The 16,527-nt window shown below is 37.3% G+C and overlaps 1 protein-coding gene across 5 annotated transcripts in view; it reads left to right on the forward strand.

Annotated features, from left to right (window-relative positions):
• Positions 1 to 16,527, forward strand: part of SEC24D (SEC24 homolog D, COPII component) — a 117,821-nt gene that overhangs the window by 42,989 nt on the left and 58,305 nt on the right. For all 5 annotated transcript variants that reach the window (XM_017870884.1, XM_017870882.1, XM_017870886.1 and 2 more), the window contains exon 8: positions 1,778 to 1,905. In XM_017870884.1, coding sequence (XP_017726373.1) covers positions 1,778 to 1,905 — 128 coding nt within the window. The remainder of the gene's footprint in view (positions 1 to 1,777; positions 1,906 to 16,527) is intronic.

The raw sequence follows: 16,527 nt of genomic DNA on the forward strand, positions 1-16,527 counted from the left end.
TGCTTCTGGTTTCTCAGGCCAGCAACCTTAGAGTCATTCTTGACCGTCATGCTCTCTCACACCTCACATCTTCACACCTTATATGCCCTTTAACAAATAAGTCACTGTACCTTCGAAATATATCCAGAATTTAGCCACATCTCAACACTTCTACTGCTGTTGGGCTAGTACTGCAACAGCCTCCACATGGTCTCCCTGGTTCTACTCTTCCCCACTGCAATCCATTCTGAAAATGCAGGCAGAGGAACCTACATTACAGCATGACACTCCTCTGCTCTAAAACCATCAGTGGTTCCTCATTTCTTTGAGAGAAAAGCCAGAGGGCTTAAAATGGTCTCAAGAGTCTACCTCATCTGGCCTGTTGCTTCGCTGAACTCCACACCAGTTGGTGCCCACCACAGTGGCTCCATTCCAGCTCCATGGGCCTCCTGTTGTCCCTCTACTCTGGGCGTGTCCTTCCCCAGATACTCGCTTGGGTAAATCGCTTGCCTCCGGTGACTCTTTGCTTGGATGTTACCTTTTAAATAAGGTATACCTTGTAAGTATTTAAAATTGCAAGCTGCCTCCCACTTCCTGGTACCCCTTCACTAGATATGCTCTTTTATTTTATTTTTTTTGAGACGGAGTCTCGCTTTATCACCCAGGCTGGAGTGCGGTGGCACCATCTCAGCTCACTGCAAGCTCCGCCTCCTGGGTTCACACCATTCTCCTGCCTCAGCCTCCGAGTAGCTGGGACTACAGGCACGCACCACCACGCCCGGCTACTTTTTTGTATTTTTAGTAGAGACGGGGTTTCACCGTGTTAGCCAGGATGGTCTCGATCTTCTGACCTCATGATCCGCCCGCCTCGGCTCCCAAAGTGCTGGGATTACAGGCGTAAGCCATCGCGCCCGGCTAGATTTGCTTTTTTCACAGCATTTATCACCTTCTAGTGTCCTATATAATTTACTTTTATTAGGCGTAATATTCATTATCTGTGTCCTCTGCAAGAACATAAGCTCTGCAAGCACCTAGGACAGGGCCTGAAATGTCGGAGACACTCAGTGAACATTTGATTGATGATTACATTTTTTTAGTCATAATATTTTATTTCAAAATTTACTTTAGACAAGTTATTCTAGTGATAAAAATATTCTTTATGTCATAGATATTGTTTTAACACTCAGATATGCCACAAAGTAAAGATATTTGGTCAAGAAGCCTAACATCTATTAAAATAGATTAGGGTGTTTTGAAAACAATACTTCTATTACAAGTAGAATTTTCATTTCTAAATTCAATATCCAAATTTAGAAAAAAATAGTCAAATGGAATCATATTTGACAAAGTATCACTTGCTAATATGAAATGGTATAGAAATGCTTACCTTTCGCATAAGCAAATAGAAGAGGATGAAGAAGAAATGACTTTGATTCAAAAATTTTGTTCTTTCGTATTTGTGTGTCTTTGTTTAATTTTTTCCATTGAATCTAAATACCTCTCAAATCCATAGTAATGCTATATTAAGACTGCTTATGGAAAATAATAGTAACTAAGATACTTACATCTTTGCAGTAGGAGTCAGAGTATTTTTATTTTGTAAGAAATTACAGTGCACCTAGAATATAGATTGTAGAATTGCACAATACTACTTTTTAAAAAAACAAATCTTGAAGAGAGTTTTACAAATAAGAAATAATGCAATGCGTTATCTAGAAGTACCTTTATAAATATTTGAATATCTTAGGGAAAGTTTTTTTCTAAATAAATTTTAACTGTATCCTTTTGAATGTTTCAGGAAATGCCAGTCCTCGATTCATCCGTTGTACAACATACTGTTTTCCATGCACGTCAGATATGGCTAAGCAAGCTCAGATTCCATTAGCTGCTGTCATCAAACCCTTTGCCACCATTCCTTCAAATGAGGTAAGAATGATATATAATAGCAATTCAACAATTTATCAATTCCAAAATTACTCTTTTCTTACAGAGCTCTTGTATGTTATTCCATCATATAATCAGGAAACTGGAATATATTTTTATAATACAAAGCATCTAGTGATTGAATTCATCAGGAAAACAAATAGTCCAACAAGCTATGGTTTTTGGCCTCCTGTACACCAAATACAGATGGACTAAGTCAGTTTTTGGCTTATTGTGGTAATGCACATATATACAGAAAATATAGAGTGTCCCACGGTAAAAGTATCATGACTTGTCATGAGGCCCTGATACCCTAGTTTAGAGCCCTTACATTGTGAGTGTTCTGCTGAGGGAAGATGATAGCTCCTATAGTCCTTGATCTATTAGAGCAGATCTTACTACATCTGCTTTAATTATCACTGGGCCAGGATACTCATCAACTCCTACCTAAAGGTTAGAAAGCATGGGGTAGATAAATCTGTATATATTGGTTTGAAAATATGTGCGCAACATATAGTTGAGTGGGAAAAAAAGATAAGTGGTTTACATTGAAAATCTGCAGTTTTGTTGCCAGTGGGTATTTGATCTAGGCTTCCAGAAATAACCCAGTTCCAACCTACACTGCTGCCATTCCTTCTTTTGATGCCCCTGAATGGTGGATGCCCACATGCGCACAGAAACACAGGGACTGTAGCAGAGCAAGTCACACAGGGGAAGAAAAGCTTGACTTCCAGCTGGAGCTGTGACCATTACCCATTGCAGTATCCCAGTAAGCTAGGGCAAACCACAGATTCCTCTTGCTGCACTAAAGGCTGGAGCCCCAGTATTCCCTCCCCGCATGAACCTCAGTCTTGGATCTAATGAAGTAGGCTGATCTAATGCACACCTAGCAGCATCTGAGCAAGAGGTAGAGCATCTGCAAGAGAAAACAGATTCGTTCCCTTTCTTGGGCTTACCATACCAGCTGGTATGGAGAGTAAAGCAGTGTGGGGAAGGGGAGGAGGAAGCTGTGGTGAGTGGGGCTTACTTTATATCCTGTGAGGGAAAGAAGAGAGAAAAGAGAGATGTGTGATGTGTGCAGTGGCTTTCATACCCTTTGGGATCTTCACTCACTGTCCTTATGAATGTAGTGTAGTCCTGCTAACACTTCTTTTTGGGAGTAGAGTGAACTGGCTTAGAGTAGGTCATGGGAGAGGCATTTAACTGTTTTTAGAAGCCAAACTGACGTGTGGTATGGTTTCATATTTGTAAATCAAGATGTACATTCGGTATTTGCTTTACATATTTTAACCATAATCTCTTCCATGATGGTTCTAGAAATTTAATATAATATTTATAAATACCTCATTAAACTCACTATGCTTAGTGTGAATGTGGTAGACCAATATGTATTGACAAAGAGATGACACTATGTACAATGAATGCATTTTAAAGAATAACTTAACTAGAAATACTTTCAAAGCTATTTTCAACATTTTGTTTTGAAAGTTTTCAAACATACAGAAAATCTAAAAGGATTTCATAGTGGACACCTACATCCCTGCCACCTAGATGTTACCATTAGCATGTAACTATACTTGTTTTGTCACATATCATGATGTTCATCTGTCCATCAACCCATCTTTTTTCTTTTGATGCATTTTAAAGTAAATTACAGACATTTAGACACTTCACTCTAAATACTCCAGAATGCACATCATTTACTAGTTTTCAAAATTTGCTTGCAGATTATTTTCTCATTTGAGGCAAAGTTCATTTACAATAAAAATGTACATGTCTTAAGTGAACATTTATTGAGTTTTGACAACTGTATATACCTATGTAGCCCAGACACCTATCAAAACATAGAACATAATTGCCACCCCAGAAAGTTATCTCATGTCATTTCCTAGGCAACCCCCACCCCTTCACGTAACCTTCCTTCCCTGGCAGCCACAATTATGATTGTTTTCTGTGATAGATTTGTTTAGCCTATTCTAGCACTTCATGTAAATAGAATCATAACGTATGCACTATTGTACGAAGGTTCTCTTACTCAACATAATGTTTTAAGAGCCATTATGATGTTGCATGTATCAATAGTCTGTTTCTTTTTTATTGCTGAATAGTAATTCATTGTGTGAATATACTGTTACACCCTGGTCTCCTATAAGAGGTTTTAGGCTGGGCGTGGTGGCTCGCACCTGTAATCCCAGCACTTTGGAAGGCGAAGGCGGGTGGATCACCTGAGGTCAGGAGTTTGAGACCGGCCTGACCAAGATTACGCGACAATCTTGGCTCACAAGACTGGCGACGGAGGGAGACTCTGTCTCAAAATAAAAAAAGAGTTTTTATAGACTGACTTCATGTGCAGGTATCCATAACAGTATGTATTATTGGTCTTTTCTTTTGAAAGAGTCAAATACTGTACTTTTAAATAAGTAGAACATAAACAATCAAAAGATGAAAAGGGTATACAATGAAAAATAGGCCTCTGCCTACCTCTGCCTCCTCCCCTTTCATACAACCCTTACCTGTTCTTTGTGATTCCTCTAGAAATAAAATATGCATATAACAACATAAAAGTATCTATCCTTTTTTAAAAAAGAAGTATGTAAATGTAAATGATAGAATGGTACACACATTGTACTTCTTAAAATTAATATCTCTGGCACTGATTTCATATTATTGCCTACAGAGCTACCTCTTTTAAAACAGCTGGGTAATATATTAATATGAGAAACATTATTATAACTATACATACAAAATCAATTTTGAGATGCATACAGATGTCAAAAATGTGAAACCATTATGAATCCTAAAATTGAGGAAATGTATTGCCATCAGTGTGCCTAGAAGAACCATCCCCACAGCTTCTCTCAGGGGGATGGGATTGCTACACATGTGCAGCCTCTGACTTATTTATTCCTTTGCTATCTGAACCTTATCAAAGACATCTTTTATTTTCATAAACAGAAGATAATATTTCTACCTTGACGGAAACCTGCAGCATATCTAAATAGCAAAATATCATAGGAAGCAATTCTATTGTATATCTGTATTGTGGATACATGAGATTTCTGCCCATGAATAGTGTCAGTTTTGGCTGCATCTCATTAGTGGCAATAAGTTTGCATGGTTTTCAGCTATCTACTAGCAAAAACCCCCCTCCCTACCCCTTCCTCGTGATAAAGCTGACCCAGGTCAAATATGCATGAAGCAGAAAAAAAACTCAGAGTTTGGAACCTTCTTCTTGTTATCGTCACTTAGTATTAACAATAAAATTATTCACTAATATCTTCTGGAAAATAAAGCCTGGCATTTCATGTTTTGTCGCTGTTGAAAAACATCTTTCAAACATTAGTTTAAGCTTTCTCAAAAATGTGTATATGCATTTTAAACATAAACTGAGTGGGCATGGTTTCTATTTTCCAAAGTTGTTTGTTTTAACCAAATACTACCTACCCAGCAACATAAGATGTGTTTTTAGTAAGGACTTGTGCTGCATTTTCATCTCTGTGCTTTCCAAAGTATTAAACAGAAGAGGTTAGAGTGGTAACTTATTTCTGGAATCTGACTTAGGGAGAAGGTCTACCTGTGAAAATAACTCACTCTATTCCTTTAATGTTGTTGGAGACTCTGAATACTGACCATGTAAATGTATTTGACAGTACTGTTTTCACCACTCAGGCTCTCTCTACACAAAGCCCTTTCTTTTCCCCTAGACATTCAAGAATAGAATTACTCTGAATATATTTAAGAATTACTTTCCCTTATATAGCAGTGCTTCCTGGTTTGAATGAAGACACTCTTTATGTAAAGGAGTACTTTTATATTTATTTGTCGAAATAGACTTAGAAGTCAAAAAATAAGGACTGTGAAAGGGATACTGCCACACCAGGAAGAAGTTCCTCAGGGGCATGTGCTCAAAAGTGTCTTCCTTTTTGGGCATGTAGCTGGACCTAAACTTGGAGAGCTACCAACATAAGGGAATTATTGCTGCCCTACTACACCAGCTAGCTAGATACAAGTCTGTATACTACCAAGTGTTTGGCCTTCTTGACAGATTCTCTCCTCTTTTGGCTTCCATGATACCATCTTGGTGTAATTTTTCCTACGTCACAGGCAGGGAACATTTAAGTTCCCTTTATTGTTTTCCTGATTTCTAATTTGGGGGTTCATCAAGGCTTGAACTTGGGATCTTCTTTCTGCTCTCCTTAGATACCCTGTCCCCTCCAAAGGCTAAGTATCTGTAACAGCTGCTGCTGCTACTGATGGGAATAATAACAGTAAAAATTTATAATAAGCAAAATTATAAGTTTTAAAAATATTTGTTTATTTACTTAATTCTCACATTAGTCTACTTATTATCCCCATTTTACATATAAGTAAACTGAGGCACAGAGTTAGATAACAAACTTAAGGTCAACAGCTGCTAAATAGCAGAGCTAGGATGCAAACCCACACAGACTCTGGTGTCTAAAGTACTCTAAAGCACAGCGCTGTTACTTTCATTCATTTGTTTTTACATTTTCAGTCCCATACTCACATATCCAAACGCCTCTCTGAAATCTCTCCTTGGATGCCTCATAGAAACCTCAAACTTAACATGTCCAAAAATGATTTTCTGATCTCTGCACCCCAAACCTGTTTATTTTTCCACATATCAGTAAGTGGCACTATCGTTTAATTGTGTGAGGCAAACATAAAAAACTAAACAGTTATAGTTAAGTAATAACAGAAAATGAGGGATATGCTGATTTTAGATATTTATAATCCATAATCAGGGAAATAACAGTTTAAAAGTATCTTTTCTAAGCAAATGTATTACATGAACACTGTTATTCTACATATAAAATCATCCTTAATTATTTTCCTCTACTATAAATGATTTATTTTGGGGTTAGTAAAATTTTAGGATATGTTTGCTTATCCAGTATTGCCATCATTAGTGCAATTTTAAAATCTTTCCTTGGAGATAATCTGCTTTGGCATCTACCAAAGTATTTATTTAGTACAGTGTTTTTTAAAGTTGGTTCCATTGTTTGACAGGTTTCAACATTTATAAGTGTGCTATTGTGTTAGCAACAGCCTATAAAAATAAACCTAACCCAAGCAGTTTGGACGAGAGGATGTTCCTTATGAACATTTGCTTTGGAGATGTTTGCTATTTCCAGGGGCATATCTATGTTGTCACTGTTTAAATTTCGTATTCCTTACCATATGTTTTAATTTTTTATGTCTTTTAAGTGAAACCCATCCCTACAGTCAGTATAATTAACTGTAAGGTATATATTTTTAGCAAAAGTAATTGGTTATGCTGTAAACCCTTTTGTTTAGTAAACTGTGTTTTAATTTTTGATGCTGTATTTTAGGAACTGAGGTAGTATGGCATGGAAGTTCAGTGCAAAAGAACTGAAGATTATAACTAATTTAATTTTGCATTTTTTTCTCTCAAATAGGAAATGTTTATCTTTTGGACAAGTGCATAGTCTAATTATACATGCAATTAAGTGATTTCACCTATATAACAGATGGTAGAAGCTTGTACTCCATCTGTGACTAGATTCAGGAATATCTGTGTGTAGTTTTTGGTTATAAATGGATATAATAGTCAAAGTAATTTCCTTGCTTATTGAATTAGCAAGGATAAACTGTCATCCAAGACTCAATATTTCAGTTGAGTTTTAATCCCTTACTTACTCTGTGCTAGGAACTCTGCTGAACTTTAGGGATTTGGCAAACAAGAAAAACAAGACCGGTTACTCTTGCCTAGTAGGACTTCTAAAAAATTTTCCCTTATGCAGCTAGCTTTCGTACAATGTGAAAAAGGCTCTGATGGGGATAGCTTCATTGTTATATGGAGCTTAGTTTCAGGGAAAGTTTTACCTGAATTATGACTTAACAAATAAATAAGGACTTTGTCCTATTAATAAATACTGTTTAGGCTGGGTGCGGTGGCTCACGCCTGTAATCCCAGCACTTTGGGAGGCTGAGGTGGGTGGATCTCGAGGTCAGGAGATCAAGACCATCCTGGCTAACACGTGAAACCCCATCTCTACTAAAAATACAAAAAATTAGCTGGGCATGGTGGCACGTGCCTGTAGTCCCAGCTACTTGGGAGGCTGAGGCAGGAGAATCACTTGAACTCGGGAGCAGGAGGTTGCAGTGAGTGAGTTTGAGCCACTGCACTCCAGCCTGGGCAACAGAGTAAGACTCCATCTCAATCAATCAATCAATCAATCAATCAATAAATACATGCTGTTTAAATCTTTCTTGTTAATGATTGTTTATATATTGATTCTGTAGGTCTAAAGAAGGTATCGTTGTGGGGGAAAAAGGAATGGATGTCAAGGAACTAATTAATGGAATTAACAAGAAAGGAAAATTCTGTTAGAGAATAAGCCCAACACCAGTGCGTTATGTCAATGATGGTCTTTACATCTGTCACCTGCAAAACGAATTGCTGGTTATACATTTGACTTTTCAGCTAGTCTTGCTTGCATGGGTTGACATAGTTCTAGCAGAATTTATAGTGCCTCACTGTAGTAGTTTATTCACGATGACTATGTCTCCTTCTTTTAGGAAGATAGCAGCTTGTGTGGTAGGTGTAATCCCACTTTTATAGATGATGAAGCTCCACAGGTTCTGGGGCTATTAAAGTTACTCGCTGGTAAGTGATACTGCTGAAATTCCAAATTTCAGTAAAAAACTATTTATTTTTCTTGCTGGCTAAAGTTTTAGCAATGAGCCTCTTGCTCTTCCTAGAAACTTACAAGTTATCTTGAAATATCTTGAAACCATTTTAAGTTCTTAAAGTCTTTTTGACTTTAAGCCTCTGCTTAGTACTCCTTGAAGGCAAAGACTATCCAGAGTTCAGCAGTGGGCTGGGCATAGAGGTCTTAGTTGAATAAATGCACTCTCCTCAGGGTTGTAGAGACATTTAAAAGACAAAAAATAAACCGTATCACAGAATGGTGGGTGATTTGTAGGTATTTTAGGCCTCTAATTTTTTTTTAGCATGGTGAATCTTAGTTGTTCCTTGGTAGCAGTTGGGTCTACTGATAAACATGTTGCTAATGAAATAAACATTTTTTTCATCCTACTTTGGATATTTCATGTCTTACTTTTAAATGACTACAAACTTCATTTATAACCCTGTTTACCTCTCTAACAAACTCTGTGGGTAAAGAAAAAATCATTTGAAAGACAATGTAATTTTTACAAGTTCCTCAACAGTGTGGGAGAATTAACTCAGTTTCTTCTATCGCATGTTCATGAGAAAGGTTCTGTTTCATTATAAAGGACAGAACAGTAAAACAATTGGATGAATTTTGGACCAAGATATTTTCGGAACCAATAAAAACTGGCTACTTTTTCCAAAGCACAGTAGCCAAATGGTGGAACACTGGATTAGGAGCCAGGAAATGATTTCAGGTCTCCACGGTGCCTTGTATTGTGACCTTGGGGCTCCATTTCTAAGAGGGAGAAGTCTGGTTCTGTTATCTCATAAATCCGGAAAGCTGATAGTGTCTGTCTTACTTTTCCAGTTTTATTGGACATTCACCATGGATGCCATTTATGAAGTCCTGTATGTTATTAGAAATTAATGTGAACAAATTTCACAGCCCAACCCAAAGTGATATCATATGTATAGCACTTTCAGTGTAAGTCTGGAGTGTATTATATTATTCATTTAAAAAGAAACAAATGGCTAGGCATGGTGACTGACACTTGTAATCCCAACTCCTTGGGAGGCTGAGGTCAGATAATCACTTGAGGCCAGGAGAGTGTGACCAGCCTGGGCAACAAAGTGAGACCCGATATCTACCAAAAAAAAAAAAAAAAAAAAAAAAAAAATTTTTAAGTAGCCAGGTGCAGTGATGCATGCCTGTAGTCCCAGCTACTCAGGAGGCTGAGGCAGGAGAATCACTTGAGCTCAGGAGTGTGAGACTGCAATGAGCTATGATAGTGTCACTCTAGCCTGGTGACAGAGTGAGACCTCGACTCTAATTTTTTTATTTCATTATTTATTTTTTTATAAACAGACAGTTTCACTCTGTGACCCAGGCTGGAGTACAGTGTGCAACCTCTGTTCACTGCAACCTACACCTCCCAGGGTCAAGCGATCCTCACACCTCAGGCTCCCAAACAGGGACCACAGCCACATGCACCACGCCTGGCTAATTTTTGTACTTTTTTGTAAAGACAGGGTCTCGCTATATTGCCCAGGCTGGTCTCAAACTCCTAGCTCAAGCAAACCACCTGCCTCGGTCTCTCAAAGTGCTGGGATTACAGGCTTGAGTCACCACATCCAGCCTCAACTTTAAAAATAAAAAGAACACATGAAGGCTGGGAGACTATACATTTTCACATATAGCCTAAATTTAGCTAGTTTAGTGATAAGTATGCTCTGAAATTAAACTGATTACTGTATAATATCATGGCCTGTAAAGAACTTAAAGAAGACTTACTTGTTTTAAATGAAAACTTCAAAACCAGAATTTATTTTTTAAGTTGTATATCATAATCTTGTCTGCTTTAATGAAGTATTTTAAAGTATCAACATAAAACTTGGAAATATAAAATGCACGTATTTAGAAATAAAATGATGAATATAACATTTAAAACACCTCTGTTTTATCAAGTTACTTTTGAAACTGAATCTCATCTCTTAAGATTTTTGGTCACTGTTTATATAGTGCTACGAAAAGTACTATGAAAAGTTTGGCAGCTGAAGAACAGAATATCATCCCCTTTTAGAACAGTGTTCTAGCCTTATAGCACATGTGTAGGGAGAGTCACATTTGTCAGGGCAAAGGTCATTTGAATTCTTTTTAAGTTACATTTTAGAAGTTAAATGCACCAAGCTTGTTTTCTTAATCACAGAATGATTCCTGTACATCTGTATTCTTTTATTAAATGGGGAACAACTTCGGGAGAAACAATGCAAAGAAAACATTCTGTCATGGTTTAGTTTTCAGTGGATGTAAGTGTGGGTTTGACGACTTTCTGTGCCCTAGTGGTTGAGGACCCAAATCAGCCTTCTTGGATGTGGAACAGTAGAGAGAATTGAGAAGCCACCACAAACGAGGAACTGAGTTAGAGCCTTTTTGCTGCTATTTCTGTCAATTCTAAGACCCATATTTTCTCATATTTTAACATTTTAAAAATAGAAATATGCCTTATTATCAAAGGCTTCTTAGCAATGTGTCATGTTGACCTGGAAGGTTTGGTGTCTCTTAGAATTGAAGGGATTTTAGAATCAATGAAATATACTATCTATACCTTGCTTCATGCTTCTAACTTCTGTCAAATTGTGTGGATATTTAGATAATTCAAGAACACCAGGATCTACAATGTGTGCAGCTGTGCATCTTTGCTGATCGAGTACAAGAAAGTCAAGTATTTTAATGTTTGTATTAAAAAGCTTCATAGGAATCAAGTTCCCATTGAATAAAAGGCTAAAAAAGTTAATAAACAAAATTATACTTTTAAGAAAGAAGAAAGAGAAAAATGTAGGAAAAGAAAACCCTGTCTAAACTTTTAATTTGACATTGTATCTTGAAATGTTTGAAAGCACAGATTATTTTTGAAGTGATTTTTTTTTGTCAGGAATACAGCATTGTCATGAATGTGGTGGCTAGGGCAGGAATTTGGGAGTTAGATGGAGTTAGGTGCATGACTTGACTCTATTTTAGCAGAATGACCTTGAAACATTTACTTTTTTGAGCCTTATTTCTTTCGTAAGTAAAATTACAATAGTACCCCTTAACCTGTAGTTGTTTAAAAATAAACCAGTTTTATCTTCATCAGTATTATGATTATTTGCTGTACAATATTAAATTTCACCATGGAAAGTTTTATTTTAGTCTTATAATCTTGATTTTGGGTGTCTGCTATATACAAGAAAGAAAAGTATGAAAACTTCAGACAATTTATATTGACTTAAAGTGTATACATTTAAGAGGGATGTTATCAAACCCATTCAGTGGTTCTAGCTACATAGTATTATATAAGTCTAAACTGAGTTAGACTCCACAATTTATATTCATATATAAATGGGAAAGAGGCTTAATTACTCTGACTTTAAAGAAATGTTGCATGGTATCTGTCATTTGATATTAGATCACTATTTTCTCTGTTTCTTATTATTTGAATGATAAGCATCACCATAACATAAACATTTATATAGACTTTATTTTTTCATAAGGTGTTTCATGAGCATTTGCTGGAATGGTTTTTCCTCAACTCCCTCACACTATTCTGTCCTTTTAGTCACTTCCTGAGGAGAGCTTTTGGGATACTTCTCCAGCCCCATTCTCCCCTGTAGCTCAATTCATACCATGAATCCCAGTTTGCAATTTTGAGATGTAGATTTGACTAACATCTTTTTCCTGCTGGGTTCACAGGGGTAGGGACCACATCTGATTTTTCTCACTATTGCATTTCTAGGACCTAAAACAGTATATGGAACATTTTTAGCTAAATAATATTTAACTATGATATTTTAGTCATACAATATCATTTATATATAGAAGTACAGAATTTTGATGCCAAGTAATTTGGTGACATTTTTACCAGAGAGATCTGCCTATGCTCAAACATTTATTGAGCTTGTTGTATACAAATGCCATATTTGGTACTAAAAGTGTTACAAAGTAGGTAAGAAAGGAATTGACAATTTAAATGCCAAACTAAGGCCAGGATCTTGTATTTAGGAGTCATCTCTTTATCCAGCTGTCTGCTTGAGTTCAGTTTCTGTGGTCTATAGCAATGAAAATATTTTATTTCCCACACATATGTTCTTATAAAAAACAGCCCTTTAGGGACCCACTACAAATGATTATTGCTTTAGTGTTGCCAGCAGATAAAAACAGCTGCGCTGACTAGAATAACAGTTGCATAAGGAATTTGCAGGACAGTAAAATTCTCCATAAAGTTTAGCTTAGGTTTCACTTTTATTCCCCTCCACTGCAGTGTTTCTCTCAATATCATCTCACAGAGGAAGGTATATAGTATTTGTGACTGTGTGTTTGTGTGTTTGTGTGTATTTGGTGGGTGGGGTGGAGGCAGGGAAGGATGTTATGAGCAGTATGTGTAACAAAAAAGAGCATTTAAAAATCTTTAAAATGTTATTTGTTGTTTGGGAAAATACAACCATCATTTACTTTCTTGAAAAATATTTCTGTAAAATGCAGGTAAAAGAGAAGAACCATAATTATCAAATCTAGTGTCTGTAGATATCCTGGAGTTCATCTACCACAGATACTACTTTCTTTTATCCTAAACTGTAAATTAAAGTACATTGTAGTCTAACATGGAATGAGATTTAAGGTTTTTTGGTTTGCTACATCCCATACTCCCTTGTCCTCTATGGTTTGAAAAGTTTTGAAAAATTCTTTAAGTAGTTCAAACATAATTTTGTCTATATTTCTTCTTTCTTACAGAAAAGAATAGAAAATGTTTCATATTTATCAACTTTTATTTCTGATAAGAAGTCATCTTTCCTCTTATTTCAGTTTATTGATATCGAATAAATATATAAATGTATTTATTTCTCAAAATGCTTTTGAATTGGTCATCTGTTTTTTCAATTAAAATTTTTTCTCAACTTTTTTTTAACCCTGTTTTCAAAAATGCTCTCCTTCAAATGATTTTTGGCTGTATGCCCAAATCAAATTAACTCACCAAAGATGATTTGCTGTATTACTGGAAGTAGCCCAGCCAGAGCACGGAGGATGATTAGTCAGCAATGTTTTCTTCTGTTTAAATAGAGATGAGGTTTCGCCATGTTGGCCAGACTAGTCTTGATCTCCTGAGCTCAAATGATCTGCCCGCCTCAGCCTCCCAAATTGCTGGGATTACAGGCATGAACTACTATGCCTGGCCAGTCTCCAGTGTTTACATCGATAACAGATTGAACTGTGTGACCCTTAGAGTCCTATATTTTTTTCCACTCTGAAAGGAATTTGTAGAGAAAATTTTAGACATATTTGGACAAATGCATAGCTTCCATAGGTGTCTACTCTAAAGGCAGTTGATCATTTGGTTTGAGTTCTGTTAAGCTTCTTTACGGAAACAGTTTTATACTTGTATTTATAATTGTATAATCACTCCTGGGATTTTAGTGATGTTTTCAGTCATCTCATATACCATAATCTGGACAATAATGCATTGTTATTTGATATGATAGTTTATAAAGCGTGACCATTTTTATGAAAGACTTTGTTTATGTCACTTGTATAATCACTCCTGGGATTTTAGTGATGTTTTCAGTCACCTCATATACCTTAATCTAGACAATAATCCATGGTTATTTGATATGATAGTTTATAAACTATGACCATTTTTATGAAATACTTTATGTCGCCTTATTTCAAAATGAATTTAAGAATAACCAGTTCAATTCAATGAATACTTATTGTTCTCCCAGTATGTGCCGGATACTGTTCTTGGCACTTGAGATATGTCAGTGAACACAGTGGACAAAGATCTCTGCCCTCACGGAGCTTACATTTTAATGGAGACTAGACAGTGAAACTGGTAAGGTTATCTGAGGCTATGGAGGAAGGAAAAAGTAGAGCAGACTTGGGGAATGACATCTGCCTGGGAGAAGGTGGGGTGTGGGTTTTGTCGATTAAATAGGGTGTTCAGGGCAGGCCTTATTGAGAAGGTGTCATTTAAATTCAGACCCTCAGGGGTCCATTCCAAGATGGCTGAATAGGAACAGCTGTGGTCTGCAGCTCCCAGTGTGATCGACGTGGAAGGTGGGTGATTTCTGCATTTCCAACAGAGGTACCCGGTTCATCTCACTGGGACTGGTTGGACAGTGAGTGCAGCCCATGGAGGGTGAGCCAAAGCCGGGTAGGGCATCACCTCACCTGAGAAGTGCAAGGGGTTGGAGGATTTCCCTTTCCTAGCCAAGGGAAGCCGTGACAGACTGTACCTGGAAAAAACGAGACATTCCCACCAAAACACTGCACTTTTCCAACAGTCTTAGCAAACGGCACACCAGGAGATTATATCCCGTGCCTGGCTTGGCGGGTATCACACCCAAGGAGTCTTGCTCACTGCTAGTGCAGCAGTCTGAGATTGACCTGCGACCTGCGAGGCAGCAGCCTGGCAGGGGGAGGGGCATACACCATTGCTGAGGCTTGAGTAGATAAACAAAGCAGCCAGGGAAACTTGAATTGGGCGGAGCGCCCCACAGCTCAGCAAGGCCTGCTGCCTCTGTTTTCTCCACTTCTGGAGAAAGGGTATCAGTAACTGAAGATCAAATTAATGAAATAAAGCAAGAAGAGAAGTTTAGAGAAAAAAGAGTAAAAAGAAACAAACAAAGCCCCCTTTTTTCATTATGTGAAAAGACCAAATCTGCATCTGATTGGGGTACCTGAAAATGACAGGGAGAATGGAACCAAGTTGGAAAACACTCTTCAAGATATTATCCAGGAGAACTTCCCCAACCTAGCAAGACAGGCCAACATTCAAATTCAGGAAATACAGAGAACACCACAAAGATACTCCTCGAGAAGAGCAACCCCAAGACACATAATTGTCAGATTCACCAAGGCTGAAATGAAGGAAAAAATGTTAAGGGCAGCCAGAGAGAAAGGTCGTGATACCCACAAAGGGAAGCCCATGAGACTAACAGCAGATCTCTCAGCAGAAACTCTACAAGCCAGAAGAGAGTGGGGCCAATATTCAACATTTTAAAGAAAAGAATTTTCAACCCAGAATTTCATATCCAGCCAAACTAAGCTTCATAAGTGAAGGAGAAATAAAATCCTTTACAGACAAGCAAATGCTGAGGGATTTTGTCACCACCCAGCCTGCCTTACATGAGGTCCTGAAAGAAGCACTAAGCATAGAAAGGAACAACCGGTACCAGCCATTGCAAAACACGCCAAATTGTAAAGACCATCGATGCTAGGAAGAAACTGCATCAACTAATGGGCAAAATAACCAGCTAACATCATAATGTCAGGATGAAATTCACCCATAACAATATTAACCTTAAATGTAAATGGACTAAATGCCCCCAATTAAAAGACACATACTGGCAAATTGAATAAAGAGTCAAGACCCATCAGTGTGCTATATTCAGAAGTCCCATCTCACATGCAGAGACAAACATAGGCTCAAAATAAAGGGATGGAGGAAGATCTACCAAGTAAACAGAAAGCAAAAAAAAGCAAGGGTTGCCATCCTACTCTCTGATAAAACAGCCTTTAAACCAACAAAGATCAAAAGAGACAAAGAAGGCCATTACATAATGGTAACGGGATCAATTCAACAGGAAGAGCTAACTATCCTAAATATATATGCACCCAATACAGGAGCACCCAGATTCATAAATCAAGTCCTTAGAGACTTACAAAGAGACTTAGACTCCCATACAATAATAATGGGAGACTTCAACACCCCACTGTCAACATTAGACAGATCAATGAGATAGAAGGTTAACAAGGATATCCAGGAGTTGAACTCATCTCTGCACCAAGTAGACCTAATAGACATCTACAGAACTCTCCACCCCAAATCAACAGAATATACATTCTTCTCAGCACCACATCGCACTTATTCCAAAACTGACCACATATTTGGAAGTAAAGCACTCCTCAGCAAATGTAAAAGAACAGAAAT

The sequence above is a fragment of the Rhinopithecus bieti genome, unplaced genomic scaffold (assembly GCF_001698545.2).
Source record: "Rhinopithecus bieti isolate Rb0 unplaced genomic scaffold, ASM169854v2 scaffold_5846, whole genome shotgun sequence".
In the NCBI taxonomy this organism is placed as follows: domain Eukaryota; kingdom Metazoa; phylum Chordata; class Mammalia; order Primates; family Cercopithecidae; genus Rhinopithecus; species Rhinopithecus bieti.